This window comes from Oscarella lobularis, chromosome 1, assembly GCF_947507565.1.
Source record: "Oscarella lobularis chromosome 1, ooOscLobu1.1, whole genome shotgun sequence".
Lineage (NCBI taxonomy): Eukaryota > Metazoa > Porifera > Homoscleromorpha > Homosclerophorida > Oscarellidae > Oscarella > Oscarella lobularis.
Window position 1 is genome coordinate 4,480,667 of NC_089175.1, and position 17,330 is coordinate 4,497,996.

The 17,330-nt window shown below is 45.3% G+C and overlaps 4 protein-coding genes and 1 long non-coding RNA gene across 5 annotated transcripts; 2 read left to right on the forward strand and 3 right to left on the reverse strand.

Moving 5' to 3' along the window:
* Nucleotides 1-1,478: 1,478 nt before the first annotated feature.
* LOC136199588 (neuropeptides B/W receptor type 2-like) lies at nucleotides 1,479-6,407 on the reverse strand. Its single transcript, XM_065989814.1, has 2 exons — nucleotides 5,842-6,407; nucleotides 1,479-2,619 (listed from the first exon to the last, which is right to left on the reverse strand). The coding sequence occupies exons 1-2, from the start codon at nucleotides 6,405-6,407 to the stop codon at nucleotides 1,599-1,601; spliced, it is 1,587 nt and encodes a 528-aa protein (XP_065845886.1). The 3' UTR covers nucleotides 1,479-1,598.
* A 757-nt stretch (nucleotides 6,408-7,164) lies between these two features.
* Nucleotides 7,165-8,206, reverse strand: LOC136199593 (neuropeptide FF receptor 1-like). The gene is made up of 2 exons (XM_065989820.1): nucleotides 7,374-8,206; nucleotides 7,165-7,264 (listed from the first exon to the last, which is right to left on the reverse strand). The coding sequence occupies exons 1-2, from the start codon at nucleotides 8,204-8,206 to the stop codon at nucleotides 7,165-7,167; spliced, it is 933 nt and encodes a 310-aa protein (XP_065845892.1).
* A 283-nt stretch (nucleotides 8,207-8,489) lies between these two features.
* LOC136199366 (kelch repeat-containing protein kel-10-like) lies at nucleotides 8,490-9,930 on the reverse strand. The gene is made up of 3 exons (XM_065989545.1): nucleotides 9,534-9,930; nucleotides 9,395-9,480; nucleotides 8,490-9,339 (listed from the first exon to the last, which is right to left on the reverse strand). The coding sequence occupies exons 1-3, from the start codon at nucleotides 9,865-9,867 to the stop codon at nucleotides 8,527-8,529; spliced, it is 1,233 nt and encodes a 410-aa protein (XP_065845617.1). The 5' UTR covers nucleotides 9,868-9,930; the 3' UTR covers nucleotides 8,490-8,526.
* Nucleotides 9,678-14,582, forward strand: LOC136199362 (cell adhesion molecule DSCAM-like). The gene is made up of 15 exons (XM_065989539.1): nucleotides 9,678-10,348; nucleotides 10,401-10,978; nucleotides 11,042-11,494; nucleotides 11,544-11,846; nucleotides 11,899-12,195; nucleotides 12,247-12,546; nucleotides 12,603-12,826; nucleotides 12,883-12,946; nucleotides 12,998-13,104; nucleotides 13,163-13,346; nucleotides 13,395-13,503; nucleotides 13,557-13,818; nucleotides 13,867-13,894; nucleotides 13,955-14,269; nucleotides 14,323-14,582. The coding sequence occupies exons 2-15, from the start codon at nucleotides 10,828-10,830 to the stop codon at nucleotides 14,412-14,414; spliced, it is 2,889 nt and encodes a 962-aa protein (XP_065845611.1). The 5' UTR covers nucleotides 9,678-10,348; nucleotides 10,401-10,827; the 3' UTR covers nucleotides 14,415-14,582.
* A 277-nt stretch (nucleotides 14,583-14,859) lies between these two features.
* LOC136199370 (uncharacterized) lies at nucleotides 14,860-16,323 on the forward strand. The gene is made up of 4 exons (XR_010673048.1): nucleotides 14,860-14,915; nucleotides 15,102-15,440; nucleotides 15,502-15,682; nucleotides 16,037-16,323. It is a non-coding gene; the product is annotated as an uncharacterized lncRNA (long non-coding RNA).
* The last annotated feature ends 1,007 nt before the right edge of the window (nucleotides 16,324-17,330 follow it).

The window sequence follows — 17,330 nt, forward strand, 5'->3', positions numbered from 1 at the left end:
CGTCTAATCAAAGCAAAATATGATCAAGTCGATTCGACACTTAGTGGTCTAACTTTTCATTTGATGGAACGTATTTTTCTGCATCGAATGATATCCACAAGTGAGGAACTGAACGTTTTAACCCAGAAGACATATAGCACAGAATTGATCACAAAGTTAATTCTTAGAATAATTCCTCCGACTGAAATCAGGTCGAAGTTAAGCATCAATATTCCGATGATGTACGGAGCAGGAAGAACAGCATTCGTTGTAACCACTACGACAACGTACCAAAAAGTTTTTGAATTGACAATCGAGGGCTGCGACCCTCTGGCCGGTGTTCCTGCTTCGACAGTGCTCGAGGTGTTCGCTCCGGAATTTCTCTGCGTAGCTCGAGCGCTTTGAATCAATCTCCGTAGGATCATGACGAGAAAAGTTGCGATCAGTATTACAGGAATGGCATAAGATACTGCGAAGTAGGAAATTCTGAAGGAGATGTACATTTTGAAATCGCTGTGGTCTATTCCGCATCTGTAGGTGTTTTTCTTGGGATAGTAACGCAACGTGTATTTCGCCCACGTGTAGAAAGGCAGAGAAGCGATGAAAAGTCCAACAGTGCACGTGCAAGCAATTTCAATCGCCACCTTTCGAGTTGTGATGCCCCGTCGGAATGGGTGCGCAACCATCGAGTAACGATTGTAGGTTATGAGAACGGTGCCCCACATCAACCAGAAAAATTGAAAGTGCCAGATAGCCATGAACGTCTTGCAAACTTCGACATAACGAACATGAGAAAAGGAGATAACCGTTATCCAAATGCCGACAAATGTGCCAATCAAGTCGGCGACTACCACATTGGCCAGAAAGAGGTTTTGACCCTTGCGCAAAGCGGGTATGCGAATTACGGCAACAAGTGCAATACTGCAAAGTACAAACTGAATCGCTGTCGGAATGATGACGGCAAATTGAATTTTGATTGGCCTTGCCGGCTGAGTCTCGTTGAATGAGTACACTGTTGAATTTGGCATGATGGTTGAGTTGATTTCATAAAGACCCGAGTCGTTCATTCTTGACTATGAATCACGGCAACCAAAGGACAACTCGCGTTGCGAAGTGCAAAGAGCGAATGATACGTATAATATCTCGCATGCAGGTGCTAATGTGGTAGACGTGTATCGCCGCACGCGGCCGTTCTATCTCCTAGCTAGTAAGTTTGTCGGACTATACGGTGTATTCTGCGTGACTGTAATTAGTAGAGAGGCTACCAGTAGTCTCAGACTGTCCAGCTTATCAACGATCAATGATTGGGGGTGGTGAGACGAGCTTATTGTGTGTATTATGTCCGCCAACGAAATGATTGTCCACCAATGATGGACAGAGAACAGTTATTAGGCCGTTTCTAATATAGACGTTTGATTCAAGTAGTCTGCCATCCTGATTGGTCATTGGAGACGAATGCATGAAGCATGCATGATATGTACTGTATATATGGACAGACAACAGACACATAATGGAAAGCTTGCAGCAGAGTCCATCTACGTGCATTCATGCAACAGCAACAAATCAAAACGAAATATGATCAAGTTGATTCGACACGGAGACAGAGTAGTCCAACTTTTTCATTGAATGGAACGAATTTTTCGGCATCGAATAATATCCACAAGTGAGCGATTGAAAGTCTTAACCCAGAAGACATACATCACAGAATTGATCACGAAGTCCGTTCTTAGAATAATTCCGCCGACAAAAAACAGCTTGGAGTTGGGCAGCAATGTTCCGATAATGTACGGAGCAGGGAGAAGAACGTTCGTTGAAACGACTACGAAAACGTACCAAAACGTTTTTGAATTGACAATCGATGGCGACGGCAACTCTCTGGCAGATGTGCCGCCACTTTCGACGGCGCTTGAAGAGTGCACACCGGAATTTCGCTGAGTAGTCCTAGCGCTTTGAAGCAGTCTCCGTAGGATCATAACGAGAAAAACTGTGACCAGTGTTACAGGAACGGCGTAAGAGATTGCATAGTAGAAAATTGTGAAGGAGAGGTACATTTTGAAATCCGTTATGTCTATTCCGCATCTGTTGATATTAATCTTGGGAATGTAAAGCAACGTGTATTTCGCCCACGTGTAGAAAGGCAGAGAGACGATGAAAAGTCCAACAGCGCACGTGCAAGCAATTTCAATCAGAGCCTTTCGAGTTGTGATGCCCGGCCGGAACGGGTGCGCAACCATCGAGTAACGATTATAGGTTATGAGAACGGTGGCCCACATCAACCAGAAAAATTGAAAATGCCAGATAGCCGTAAAAGCCTTGCAAGCGATGGCGTAGCGAGCAGCTTTGTACTCGCTATCAATATCAGAAAAAGAGAGAACTGTGATCCAAATGCCGACAAATGTGGTAATCAAGTCGGCGATGACTAGATTGACCAGAAAGAGGTTTTGACCCTTGCGCAGAGCGGGTATGCGAACTATGGCAATAAGTGCAATACTGCAAAGAACAAACTGAACCGCTGTCGGAATAATAACGGCAACTTGAATTTTGCCTGTCCTGAACGACGCCGTTGAATTCAGCGTGGCGATGGTTGAGTTGATTTCGGAAAGGCCCGAGTCGTTCATTCTTGACTGTGAATCGCGACAACTGAAGGGAAACGCGCGTAGCGAAGTGCAAGGAGCGAATGATACGCGTAATAATGCCAATGCGGTAGGTATGTATCTAGGATAAAACGGTCACGCGGTTGTTCTGTCTCCTGGTCACTGTGTCTGCGTGACTGTCATTCGTAGAGAGTCTAAGGCAGCCTAACTATTGTTTGAACCTGCTCAACGCCGAAACAAGAACGTCTTTCCTATCTCTTGCAAAGTGGTTTTCTTGTGAGCCTATTGAGGTTTCATAATTTTTATTAGGCAATCGATACAGTCTACAACTCAAAATACTCTACAAGATTAGAGAAAATAGTTCCGCCAGCGACGTACAGCTTATTGCAGTCTGCTGTGAATGCTCCATGTCCAAAGCGATGAGCCTTCATTGGAAGCCAACTGTCTGTTGCATTGTCATATATTTCAACTGCATCAAATTTGGGTGATCCTCCAGTTGCAATGAGTTTTCCGTTTAGAATTGATAGTTCACACAACTTGTTGGCCGTAGGACATAGGTTTATCCACTTTTCTGAGTCGCTTCCAATCCCTGTGCACGAAGAGTAGGCAGGGTGGGTGTGTCCACACAGATTACTACCATGCAGATTACTACTGTATTTGCAAATGGTTGGAACCAAATGAATTTGAAGACTCTGTTGTGCAGGAGCGACTGTCTACGTATTCTTGTATTTTGTACATTTGGACGACTCTGCTTCTAGGTCTCTACCACCGTTGGATTCTTCCTGTACATTTACTAGTAGCTATGATTCTCCATTGTTGCTGAGTCCACACATTCTACACCTTGCACGGTCTATTTTCCATTACTACCGCCTATGAAAAGATTGTCCTCAATAATAGACGGAGAACGCTTGAGCCTTTTCTGACTTAGTTAATTAATTAAACAGGTCGTGAATGTAAACGTTTGATTCAAGTAGTCTTCCCTTCATATCCTCAAGAATCTTCTGTAGTACTGTATGAATGTACACATATCAACCCACGTAGCTGGTCACTTGAGACGAATGAAATTATCCATGATGTTTCAGTTACGTGGAAAAGGCTATAGACAGCCATAATGTAATGCTTACAGAGTCTATCGTCTCTACATACATGCAAAAAACGTCAAATCAAAGCAAGCTGTAATCAAGTTGATTGAAGACTTTGCCGTCCAACTTTTCATTCGATAGAACGTATTTTTCTGCAGCGAATAATATCCACAAGCGAGCGACTAACGGTTTTCACCCAGAATACATATAACACGGAATTGATCGCAAAGTTTATTCGTAAAATAATAAAACCGACTGCAACAAGGTCGACGTAGAGCAGAAATAATCCGATGATGTACGGAGCAGGAAGAATAGCGTTTGTTGAAACAACGACGACAACGTACCAAAACGTTTTTGAATTGACAATTGACGGAACGGCGCTTGAAGAGCGCACGCTTGCATTCCGCTGAATAGCCCGAACGCTTTGCAGAATCATAACAAAAAAAATTGCAGTCAGTGTCACAGGAACGGCATACGAAATTCCGTAGTAGAAAATTCTTAAGGAGAGGTACTTTTTGAAATCGGTGTTATCTATTTCACATATATAGACGCCTTTCATGGGAATATAATGAAAACTGTATTTCGCCCACGTGTAGAAAGGCAGCGAGGCGATAAAAAGTCCAACAGCGCACGTGAAAGCAATTTCAATCGCCGCTTTTCGAGTTGTGATGCTCGGACGGAACGGATGCGCAACCATTGAGTATAACGATTATAGGCTATGAGAACAGGGCCCCACATTGACCAGAAAAATTGAAAGTGCCAGATAGCCTGAAAAGTCTTGCAAACTATGGCATGATCAATGACTTTGATTTTGGTGTCAACGTCAGAAAAGGACAAAACTGTTAGACAAATGCAGATAAATATGGCAATCAAGTCAGCGATAACCAGATTGGTTAGAAAGAGGTTTCACCCTTGCGCAGAGCGGGTATGCGAACGATGACAGCAAGTGCAATACTGGAAAGGATAAACTGAACCACTGTCGGAATGATAATGGCGACTTGAACTGAATCAATTGTAGTCGGCTGGGTCTCATTGAATGTGGAATTTAGCAGGACGGTTGAGTTGGAACTGAGATCCGAGTTGTTCATTCTTAACTGTGAATCGCGCACGAAAAGTGAAGGGGAACGTACGTGGCGAAGTGCAAGGAGCTAGCGAATGGTACGTACTACCTCGTGCCAATGCAGCTGGTGGGTATCCAAGATTAGCCCATGATTTGTTGGATAAACAGATTATCCGTCATGCTACCGTGGACCGTGCCTGACCAAAAAACGCCGTAATCTGCGTAACTGTCTAATATTAGCAGAGAGTCTACGAGTGCAATCTCAGACCGCCTGATTAGCGATGACTTGGTTGTGCCATAGATAAAATATTTTATCTATGGTGGTGCGACGACTCAAACTCGGTACCTCCAGACATCTGCTCAATGCCGAAACGAGAACGCCTTTTCTATCTCTTGCAAAACGTTTTCTTGTGGCCTATTGCAAAGAGGTTTTGGAATTTTTTTAGGGAATTGGCACAGGCGCTAAAAAGTCTACACCTCTATACGTATACACGATCGGAGAAAATAGTTCCGCCAGCGCCTCTAATACTTTAGTTAGCGTCTCTGAGTTTTAGCCAGTGCCTTTAGCGAATGTACATTTTGTACACATATCAACTGGTTGTGTGAGACGAATAAAATATAATGCACACAGGCAACAATTAACGTCTAATCAAAGCAAAATATGATCAAGTCGATTCGACACTCAGTGGTCTAACTTTTCATTCGATGGAACGTATTTTTCTGCATCGAATAATATCCACAAGTGAGGAACTGAACGTTTTAACCCAGAAGACATATAGCACAGAATTGATCACAAAGTCCATTCTTAGAATAGTTCCTCCGACTGAAATCAGGTCGACGTTAAGCAGCAATAATCCGATGATGTACGGAGCAGGAAGAACAGCGTTCGTTGTAACCACTACGACAACGTACCGAAAAGCTTTTGAATTGACAATCGATGGCTGCGACCTTCTGGCCGGCGTTCCTCCGGCTTCGACAGTGCTCGAAGTGTGCGCACCAGAATTTCGCTGCGTAGCCCGAGCGCTTTGAACCAATCCTCCGTAGGATCATGACGAGAAAAGTTGCGATCAGTATTACAGGAATGGCATAAAATACTGCGAAGTAGGAAATTCTGAAGGAGATGTACTTTTTGAAATCGCTGTGGTCTATTCCGCATCTGTAGGTGTTTTTCTTGGGATTGTCACGCAACGTGTATTTCGCCCACGTGTAGAAAGGCAGAGAAGCGATGAAAAGTCCAACAGTGCACGTGCAAGCAATTTCAATCGCCACCTTTCGAGTTGTGATGCCTGGTCGGAACGGGTGCGCAACCATCGAGTAACGATTGTAGGTTATGAGAACGGTGCCCCACATCAACCAGAAAAATTGAAAGTGCCAGATAGCCATAAACGTCTTGCAAACTTCGGCATGACGAATATCAGAAAAGGAGATAACCGTTATCCAAATGCCGACAAATGTGCCAATCAAGTCGGCGACGACCAGATTGGCCAGAAAGAGGTTTTGACCCTTGCGCAGAACGGGTATGCGAATTACGGCAACAAGTGCAATACTGCAAAGAACAAACTGAATCGCTGTCGGAACGATGACGACAAATTGAATTTTGGTTGGCCTTGCCGGCTGAGTCTCGTTGAATGAGAACACCGTTGAATTTGGCATGATGGTTGAGTTGATTTCATAAAGACCCGAGTCGTTCATTCTTGACTATGAATCACGGCAACCAAAGGAAAACGCGCGTTGCGAAGTGCAAAGAGCGAATGATACGTAATACCTCGCAGATGCTAATGTGGTAGATGTGTATCTACAGTATGGTTAGGCCAAGGTCAGTATCGGCACGCGGCCGTTCTATCTCCTAGCTAGTAAGTTTGTCGGACTATACGGTGTATTCTGCATGACTGTCATTAGTAGAGAGTCTACCAGTAGTCTCAGACTGTCCAGCTTATCAATGATCAATGATTGGGGGTGGTGAGACGAGCTTATTGTGTGTATTGTGTCCGCCTGCTCTCCAAGGAAGGAAACTGCAACCATCACACCTTTGTGTGATGACTCTGCTTCTAACTCTCCAACCATTGATTCTTCCTGTGTTCAGCATGATTTCTCCGTTGATGCCGAGTCCACAGATAACTATATGAATGGTCCATTTGAAGTACAGTAGTTCAGCTACCGCCTACGAAATTATTGTCCATCAATGATGGACAGAGAACAGTTATTAGGCCGTTTCTAATGTAGACGTTTGATTCAAGTAGTCTGCCATCCTGATTCCATATCCCCGAAAATCTGCAGTAACGTTTATGTGCACTTTTACACATATCAAGCCACCTAACTGGTCATTGGAGACGAATGAAGCATACATGATATGTATATATATGGACAGACATATAATGGAAAGCTTGCAGCAGGGTCCATCATCTCTACGTGCATTCATGCAACAGCAACTAATCGAAACAAAATATGATCAAGTTGATTCGACACCAAGACAGAGTAGTCCAACTTTTTCATTGAATGGAACGAATTTTTCGGCATCGAATAATATCCACAAGTGAGCGACTGAAAGTCTTAACCCAGAAGACATACAACACAGAATTGATCACGAAGTCCGTTCTTAGAATAGTTCCACCGACTAAAAACAGCTTGGAGTTGGGCAGCAATATTCCGATAATGTACGGAGCAGGGAGAAGAGCGTTCGTTGAAACGACCACGACAACGTACCAAAACGTTTTCGAATTGACAATCGATGGTGACGGCAACTCTCTGACTGATGTGCCGCCGCTTTCGACGGCGCCTGAAGAACGCACACCGGCATTTCGCTGAGTAGCCCTAGCGCTTTGAAGCAGTCTCCGTAGGATCATAACGAGAAAAACTGTGACCAGTGTTACAGGAACGGCGTAAGAGATTGTATAGTAGAAAATTGTGAAAGAGAGGTACATTTTGAAATCCGTCTTGTCTATTCCGCATTTATAGGCTTTTTTCTTGGGATAGTGTCGCCAGCTGTATTTCGCCCACGTGTAGAAAGGCAGAGAGGCGATGAAAAGTCCAACAGCGCACGTGCAAGCAATTTCAATCAGAGCCTTTCGAGTTGTGATGCCCGGCCGGAACGGGTGCGCAACCATCGAGTAACGATTGTAGGTTATGAGAACGGTGCCCCACATCAACCAGAAAAATTGAAAATACCAGATAGCCGTAAAAGCCTTGCAAACGTTGGCGTAGCGAGCAGCTTTGTACTCGCTATCAATATCAGTAAAAGAGAGAACTGTGATCCAAATGCCGACAAATGTGGTAATCAAGTCGGCGATGACTAGATTGACCAGAAAGAGGTTTTGACCCTTGCGCAGAGCGGGTATGCGAACTATGGCAACAAGTGCAATACTGCAAAGAACAAACTGAACCGCTGTCGGAATGATAACGGCAAATTGAAGTTTGCCTGGCCTGAACGAGTGCACCGTTGAATTCAGCGTGGCGATGGTTGAGTTGATTTCGGAAAGATCCGAGTCGTTCATTCTTGACTGTGAATCACGACAACTGAAGGGAAACGCGCGTAGCGAAGTGCAAGGACCGAATGATACGCGTAATACTTCGCACATGCCAATGCGGTAGGTATGTATCTATGATTTAGGATAAAACGGTTATCCGTCACGCGGTCGTTCTGTCTCCTGGTCACTGTGTCTGCGTGACTGTCATTAGTAGAGAGCCTAAGACTGACTAACTATTGTTTGAACCTGCTCAACGCCGAAACAAGAACGTCTTTCCTATCTCTTGCAAAGTGGTTTTCTTGTGGCCTAGTGAGGTTTCAGAATTTTTATTAGGCAATCGATACAGTCTACAACTCAAAATACTCTACAAGATTAGAGAAAATAGTTCCACCAGCAACGTACAGTTTGTTGCCTTCTGCTGTGCATGCTCCATGTCCAAAGCGATGTGCCTTCATTGGTGGCAATGGAAGCCAACTGTCTGTTGCATTGTCATATATTTCGACTGCATCGAATTTGGGTGATCCTCCAGTTGCAACGACTTTTCCGTTTAGAATGGATAGCTCACACAACTTATTGGCCGTAGGACATAGATTTATCCATTTTTCTGCTTCCAAGTCGAAGCATTCGAAGGCATTGGTTCCCGTCAAAAAACTGTCGATTCCGCCTCCAATAAATAATTTGCTATCAATTGTTGCTAGAGAACACACGGATCGTCCGCAAGGCGTACTCTTTAGTTTTGTCCATTCGTTGGTTCTACTGTCGAGACAGCTAACAGCCTGGCTTACATTCGAACCTGCGTCTCCCCCACCCACCACAAAGATTTTGTCCTTGTGACCGATTGTGGAGACGTCAACAAGCAGATGATCTTCTGGCACCGTTGCCAGCACCTGTGTGCTATTCTCCAGTTCGGATATGTATTGAGTTCTCGATATTGAGTCGCCAGTGAGAATGTATCCTTTATTCTGACATTTCATTATATGGCGTACGTTTACGCTAATATGCGATTGTTTCCATTTGTCACCTTCAAGGCGAAACACGTTATTGCCTTGAGCAATGGTCAATGCTCCATTGATTTCTGCTATTTTTCCAAAGCAGTGGCGCAGTGGAGGGGAAGGCAAGTTTGCTGTTTTCCAATATTGCTCAACGTGATCAGAAAATTTCTAATAAAGAGAAAATGGTATTTATATTCTTCCATCATTGAACGGATAAGATAACCTCATGCTTTATCCTCATTGCCAACAAAACCATTTCGGCTCCCAACCACTTCTCTCTCATTTCCTCAGTACAACGACGGCAATCATCTATACATTTCCTTTACTCTTCAAGCAAAAACAATTCACCAGCAGTTTCTTGCCTTTCTCGGGGGGCAATTCAAGTATTTCCACAATGTTCTTCTGGCCTTCGGTTTCTCTTAGAGCATTGACGAATGAGTCGAAAGCCTCGCCCCTTCCTTTTCGCGGTAGAATATCCATGAGTAACGCGCGGGCTTTGTCGCGTTTCGTCACGGAGGGCAGACGCAGACGCTCCCAGTCGTCGCGTGTGATCAATCCGCGCGCCGTCAAGCGATCGAGAAGCTCGCCTTCGACGTCGACGGCACCGACGAGGGTATCGAGACGGGGAACGACGAATTGATCCCACGGATTCGTAGCCGCGATTTCCGAACGACGAAGCGAGCGACAAAACGCCATCGAGCCAAGAGAAGAGCGATGATAGGACTTTTCTCTGTCGAAACTTGAGGGGGACTCCCGGGGGATCCTGGGGTATTCCCTCCAATCCCTGTGCACGAAGAGTAGACAGGGGTGTGTCCACACCATGCAGATTACTACTGTATTTGCAAATGGTTGGAACCAAATGACTTTGAAGACTCTGTTGTGGAGCGACTGTCTACGTAGGTGCAATTCCTCTGCAATATCAGGTACAGTTATCTATGAAAATGTCAAAAGTTGAGTTAGGCCAATATTGTGTGACGAAGTCTGCCTTGCGTCTATAGTTCAAACTGAAAAGTATTCTACAAAATTAGAAAACGTGTTTCCACCTGCAACGTACAACTTACTGTCTTCCGTTGTGCATGTTCCATGTCCAATGCATGCGATGTGATTACCCGTCATTGGGGCAACGGGAGCCAACTATTCGTTTTCTTATCATAAAGCTCGACCGCATTTTGTGTTGGTAATTCCCCCGTTGTAATAAGTGGCTCATTCGACAAGGCACGCCTTCCTAGTTCTCGCATCTCTCTCCCAGCTCCTGGGTACCTCTGTCACCGGATAAACCTCCATAGCACCGTCTTCCGCGTGGTTTGTGTCAAGTGTCGATGTTTTTTGATTTTTTCATAAACGCGTTTTTTTGAGCGTCTAGCCAAACGCGCGTGAGTTACCGAAAGGGGCCCCCCGCGGAAATTTTGCGCTGTCAAGCAGTGTAGTCTATTTTGAATTGTGTCTCACTCGTTCTTTAAGTCGTTTTCTTTGAGTTTGTCTCAAATGAGTGACTGAGACCTCAACATCACAACTTTTTTACCTTACCTGATCTCTGTAGTACAGGACTCATGGGAGCCTAAACTTTGAATGGTGCTGTAATTTGTAATCGTTTCAGGGCCGAGACAATAGATCAACTCTTCGCCTATTTTTCAATGGATAGGCAAATGAGGGGGTATGCAAAATTCACGTGAAGTCACGTGTATAATCTTCTCAAACTACTCATTGACTGGATTTTCAGCTGCCTCTGCTTTCGTGCAGCATCTCGCTTCAATGAAACTGCTGCTTCTGCTTTTGGGCCTCCTTAAAGCCCTGAACGTTCGCGCGGGTCAGAGCATGCAAGCAAAAACATTTTATGTCTTGGCTAACTATAACTACCCTGCCTTTGCAGTCACAAAAGTGAATCTGACTTCGAGCATGCTAACATACGAAAAGAACGGCCTCGACGCACCGTCTCCGCCGTACGACTTTGCAGTGGATGGCCAGTTGGAACTTACTTACTCCTTTTGCGCCGTATCCGCCGCCTCTGATCCCGTTTGGCTAGCAATCGATTTACACTCGCTTTATTCTGTGAGCAACGTCAAGCTGCTTTCGCGTTCGCAATACGGCAGAGGTGCCGAAATTTTCGTTGGAAAGAACGTTTCCAGCAACGGAACGAATGACTATCGCTGTGGAAGTAGTGTCGTAATTTCCAATCCAGCTCAGGCAACTCTGACAGATTTTGCCTGCTCAACGATCAACTGGGTTCAGTACGTCAGCGTGCGTCGAGCCGGGTACGTTGATTGGCGAGGTAGCCAGTATCTGTCCGTGTGTGAAGTTGAAGTTTATTTCAACGAAACAGAAGGTGAAAAAAACAATTGATGGCTTTCAATTGTTAATTATTTTTTGCCAAGATGACGGCGTATCTATAACGAAAAATCAAAAATCAATTGATTCGTTAAACGTCACAACGAGCGGAGACGTCGTTTTGTGCGGATCGTCAAAAGGCAATTTTAGGGTCACGTGGAAATTTCCGGACGAAACGATCGTTTCGGACGACGCAAACTCGCTCAGCATTCGACAGACCACTGGATCGTCGGGATACAAAGAACTGCTGCTCAGTCCTCTTGCAGTGCGTCCTCCCAGTGGGAACTACATTTGTGAGTACACAGCAAACGGTAAAGTCGAAAGGCAAACGATCAATCTTGTTGTGTCAGGTTAGTTACGTATACGCAGACACATTAATTAAGTTCTTCATTAGAATTATAGGACCTCCGGGAAAATGTTCTCGAGCATCCAGTGCAAGTCGACAGAGCGACTCGTTTAGTTTCACAATAGCCAGATGTCCTCTCAACCACGCGCCACCAGTAACAAAATACCAAGTCTTTTACCGAATCTCTTCGTCGGGCGCCGATTGGTCAGTGTACAATTACAATTCGGCGTCCCAACCGATTTTAGTCGAGGGTCTCACACCGTTCACCAACTACGATGTGAGGGTAGCAGCTGGAAACGAGTACGGTTACGGACGGCAAAACAATCCGGTGATCATATCGACTGTCGAAGGAGGTGGGTGCTTTCATAAATAAACCCCTTTGGATCTTTTTTAATATTCCTTAGAACCTGGTCCTCCGCGGGACACTAAGGGCTTTTTGGTTGGACCAGGCACAGTCAACGTCGTCTGGTTGCCTCCTCTCAAACTGAATGGAATACTTAATAGCTATCGAATCTATTTCCGAAACTCGACGACGGAGTCTTACGTTGTCGTGCCCCCATCGACGACGAGTGCAAATCTGACAGGTCTCTCGCCGTACACGGTGTACAGTATTGGCGTCGTCGCTGTGAATGTGCGATCGACTGATAGTGTAATTTTGCTTGGAAATCGCAGCAATGAAGTCATCGTGCGAACCGAGGAGGAACGTAAGCAATGCATACTTGCTAAAGCCTCCCCGTCGTTGAAGCAACTTTTGCATTAGCTCCTTCTGCTCCATTGGATCTCAGATCAACACGTATTTTACTCACGTCCATAGAGATCAGCTGGAAAGAACCGCGACACCCAAATGGAATTATTAGGAACTATACTATAACGTATGCGCTGTCCAGCGGCCAGGGGGTCCCACCCATCGTCTTTAATGTGCCGCCGGGAACAAGAAAACAACGATTAGATTATCTACGGCAGTCAGTAGTCTACTCGGTCTCCGTAAGATCCCAGGGATTGATTGTGGAGTAGAGCCTATAGTCTTAGATGATCTTTAGGTTCAAGGTGTGACCACGTCTGCTGGACTACCTGCTACAATTCTGGTAAATACAAGCGCATACAGTAAGCATTTCAATTTGCAAGGCATCCGCGTTAATTAGTCTGGTACTGTAGCTCCAGAACCCATTGAGGAATTGAAGGTTCTAAGCAGAACATTTACGTCTTTGCTCTTGGCTTGGAAAGCTCCAGCAAGTCCGAACGGCTACATTCGAGGATATAGAGTACCGCATAGTGCTGCTAGCAGATGATTATTTCCACTAAACTCGCCTATGTCTATAGTTGTACTACCGGAGACAAGACAACAATGAGGAGGGATCGACTATTGAGTCGCTTTCATCCTCATTCAATCTGACCGGTCTTCGTTCCTACACCCGCTATCAAATCGACGTCACCGTCGTAAACAATGCTGCTGTTTTCCCGGAAAGTCGACCGGTCTCTGTCACAGATTCAACTTTGATAACGGGTACAGTGTGCATTTAAAATTTGATCTTCGATAAAACTTTTCAAATAGTGCCTGAACGTCCGCTTACTGCTTTGAATACCACGGTGGAACTGTCAGTCGCTGACGGCACTGCTTCGTTTGTGGCTCCCCTTGTTTCTGACAAGAACGTGCCTGTCGAGTGAGCTATCAATAGTCTAGTGCCGCTCAAATTTTTAGTTCTCATTTTTGTAGCTTTGTGAAGGTGTTCGTTTATTCCGGCTTTCGTCCATCGCCGTTTCTGTTGGTTCCGTCAAGAGCAATTGAAGACAGCGAGCACTGGCGCACGGCAGCGTTTTACAATTACGAAGACTACAATAGAGCTCGGCTTCAATTCTCCATTGGAAGGGGAGGCAGCACGACCGACGGGAACACAACGTACGTTGACACAAGACTGAAGGAAGGAACATGGTATTCGGCTTACTTTGTCGCCGGCGTCGTGGCGAACGACGGAAACGTACGACATAAGTAGCAAATCATCTACTATAGTATTCTTTTTCAATAGGTATTGCAGTCTTCTAGTGGGCCCACGTGTAAGCTGTATCTTGAATTTGTTAGACGCAGTGTTTTGGCATTTTTTTCTGTCTCAATAGCTTTCTATTTTAGCGCGAACGTTCATAGCGGATCGAACGTCGACGACTCCGCGTCATCCGACAGTTTGCCGAAAGGGCTCACATTTGTTTTCATTGCTTTGTTTGGGATCACAGCAGTCGTTTTGATCATTGTCGTGATAGTAGCAGTTGTGACGCGAAAACGTCAAACTGCTGGCTATGCAGTCAGACACGAGTCGGTGCGCCGAAAGTCTACGGCGTCTACGGCGCCTATGGTTGAAGAAAGCGATCCTTTGCCCGCCAAGATGAGGATTTCTAGCGCCTACCACACTGTTTCTGATAAAAACGGCGCGCAAAGTAGGCTGCTCTCATATCTGCTTGAATCTCTCTAGGCTGATTTATTTATTTAGTCGAGGACAATTCCTACGTTGAGATCAACATTACGCATGCAGCTAAAAGTTGGAAAGGTAAGACTGCTGAGGAACACTATGTAGCTACCTAACTCTGTGTACGGAAAATTGGTGCAAAACATCATTTGCAATTTTTTGTTTTTAGTTGGGCGTCGTGTGAGGTACAGTAATTAGCTTATAGTGTTACAGTAATGTGACTGTCGAACGTGGTTTGGTACAATTGCTCACGTTTTAGAAATAAATGAAGGCGTCACAGATTATCCGGGGTTGTTGTTGTCAACAAGTGAGGAATTCTCGAAGAATGCGAACTTTGTAAACCGCTCATTTGATCTAGATTGGTCTACCCGTATCCCGAAGCAAAATTGCCCGATCCAGCGGTCGATTCCAAATCGTCGGAATCGCCGACGCGTCGGGAAGCGCCGGCAAAGTCTCCCTAAACGGAAAAAAGGTCGATCTCGCATCGGGAAATTGGTACGTCGATTGGCTGCGCGTTTATCCGCACGTCCTGCAGAAAAGGAGACCCTTTTCTAAATGCACAGCAAACGGGGGCTCGTGAGAGCGTTGAGATAACAGTAGGGACCCACTAAAGCTTGGTAAGTTTTTTTAGTATCAGGGCAAGTAGAGGCACCCAAGACCTACTCAAATTGTAGAAATGCACATCTTTTAGAGCAAACGGGGGCCCCTGAGAGGATTTCAAATATTTGAGATATGTAACAGTAGGAACCCACTTAGCTTGGTGACGTTTTTTATAAACGAACTTAGTTGTCGCTTTATAGCAGATCTGTACAGTGGACACAGAAAGTAGTGTTCTCTCTTATGTCTGTCCTGGGGAAGCAGTAGAGAAGACAAGCTCAACAAAGAAGAAGACAAGATGAAAGAAAAAGAGAAGGTGGAGGCGGAAGAGAATTTAGAAGATCACGAATTCTTTGCAGACTGCGCAAGGAGGGTAATGACGATGGCGGGCAACGACGGCGACGAACAGAAGGTTGACGAGCAAGAGGATCGAAGAGCACGAATTCTTCGCGACCGAAGTTGAAGATAGTGTCGAGAAGCGCGAAGAAATCACGTCAAAGAAAGAGGAGGAGGACGACAAAAGCAAGCCGGATATCTCGAAGAAGGTCGATTTTCCAGCTTCCGGCGGTCCTGTCTAAGTAAACACATCCTTTTGTCTTGTTTTAGACGCGAAGAAATTGCCGAAACGGTCAACTGGCGACGTCCGGTTAGAAGGTGGGCGTGGGATTCCCTTTCGTCGTCACCTTCATCGACGTCGTCGCTACATGTACGATTCATTCGCATTTCGCAACGCCGACGACGGGAGCGGCACGCAAAAGTAAAGGGACGCGCGTTGTCGGAGGAAAAGGTAAATATGATGACCATGAGAGGTCCGGCATGGGTGTGAATGAGTCCATTTCCCAATCGCTGTCTCAGCGTGGGAAGAATGCTTGATTGATTCATTCATTCATCGTCCTCGCGTGAATTGATTTTTGCGATGTACAGTAAAAAGCTGGTAAAAAATAGTTGTGTTTATCTGGGTAGATAGGCTCTTACGTTGAAAAGCTGTATGATACTGTTCTCTCTAATGCATTGATGTCATTACTTGCCTTGTTGGGCCTTTCTCAGCTCCTTGTCTTTTGTTTGTTGATGTATTTTTGATAACGTCACCAAATATACTGTGTATTAGAAGACATGAATCCAGTCCTGTCTTCTTTTTTAGGCAGAACAGAAGTGAAGGTGCTGACGAGGAAGAAGAGAAGAGAGAAGAGAGAAGAGAGAAGAGAAGAGGACAGCGTTTGCATGTATTGCATGAAAGTAGAAATACTAGTAGTGTGCAGCTTTTGATCTCCAGGGTATGGAGACAAAAGAGAACTCGCGCGCGTGGATGCAGGGTCTGCATTACACGCGCGCGAGTTTTAAAGCTGGGCCATGGCGCGCGTGAGCATCTGCACGAGAAAAGTAGGAGACACCATGTTCAAAATTTTATTGACAATATAAATGAAAAAACAGTCTTCCCATTCGTCTTTCCGCGCTGCCGCTTCACCTGCCGTTGTCAGCAGGTGAAGCAGTGTAAGACTGAGACTGCAGTCCCCACAGCAGGACTAAGACTGTAGTCCCCACAGTTAGACTGAGACTGCAGTCCCCACAGCTATGTGTGCCTGCTGCCATCTCACACAAAGTGAGACGCATGCAGGCACATTTTGTCGTTGTAGGCGTCGTTCTCCTATAGAGACTACCAACAAGAATAGTAGCCTCTGGTGAAGATGCACGCCATGAAAATGGGCAGTTTTTCTTCTCGGGGCCGCACAACCACTTCAGCGATTGATGTAGGCCTGCCCAGGAGACGTCGGCCTTTTAGACGTTATGGCCTCATACCAAAAGGAGGCGTACAGGCAGTTTATAGAGCTGCAACTTATAATTAAGTTGCAAGCCCCGCGGCCCCGCAACTGGGCCGACCCGTCTTGCCGAGGACGTTGGGACCACGGTCTACCTCTTCGTCTGCTTCTTCTTCAAACAAGAGAAGAAAATGAGTTGGAGCTCATGTAGTGCGATTGGAACGACAATTACCTTCACTGTGGGTATCTTCTCATTTCCGGTTACGTTCTTGACATCAATCTACAAAAATATTAGCCAAAATTATTTGACGTCAAATTGGCAACCAATCCCAACTGAAAAGAAGGAATCTGAGAAGTGAGCCAACTAGCCAAAAACCATGAGCTATAATTCACGGTTTTGCTATTGCGAAGGGCCAAATATCGTCCGACACTCAGGATTACCTGCTCAAAGTCCGGCCGTAAGCCATACTTTTGCGTTCATACGGCGAATGTCACGATTTTGTACGTAAAAGGTTCGATTTTCCTACCGAGGCGACTGCACCAACCTGGCATTAGGATCGCAACCGTCTATTGTGCACAACTGTTTTAGGTCCAACCGCCCAAGTGGGGTTCTCAAGCAGGCAGGGACTCCTACCTTAATCCACGTCATACAATTGGCAGAGATTTATCATAGAGCTT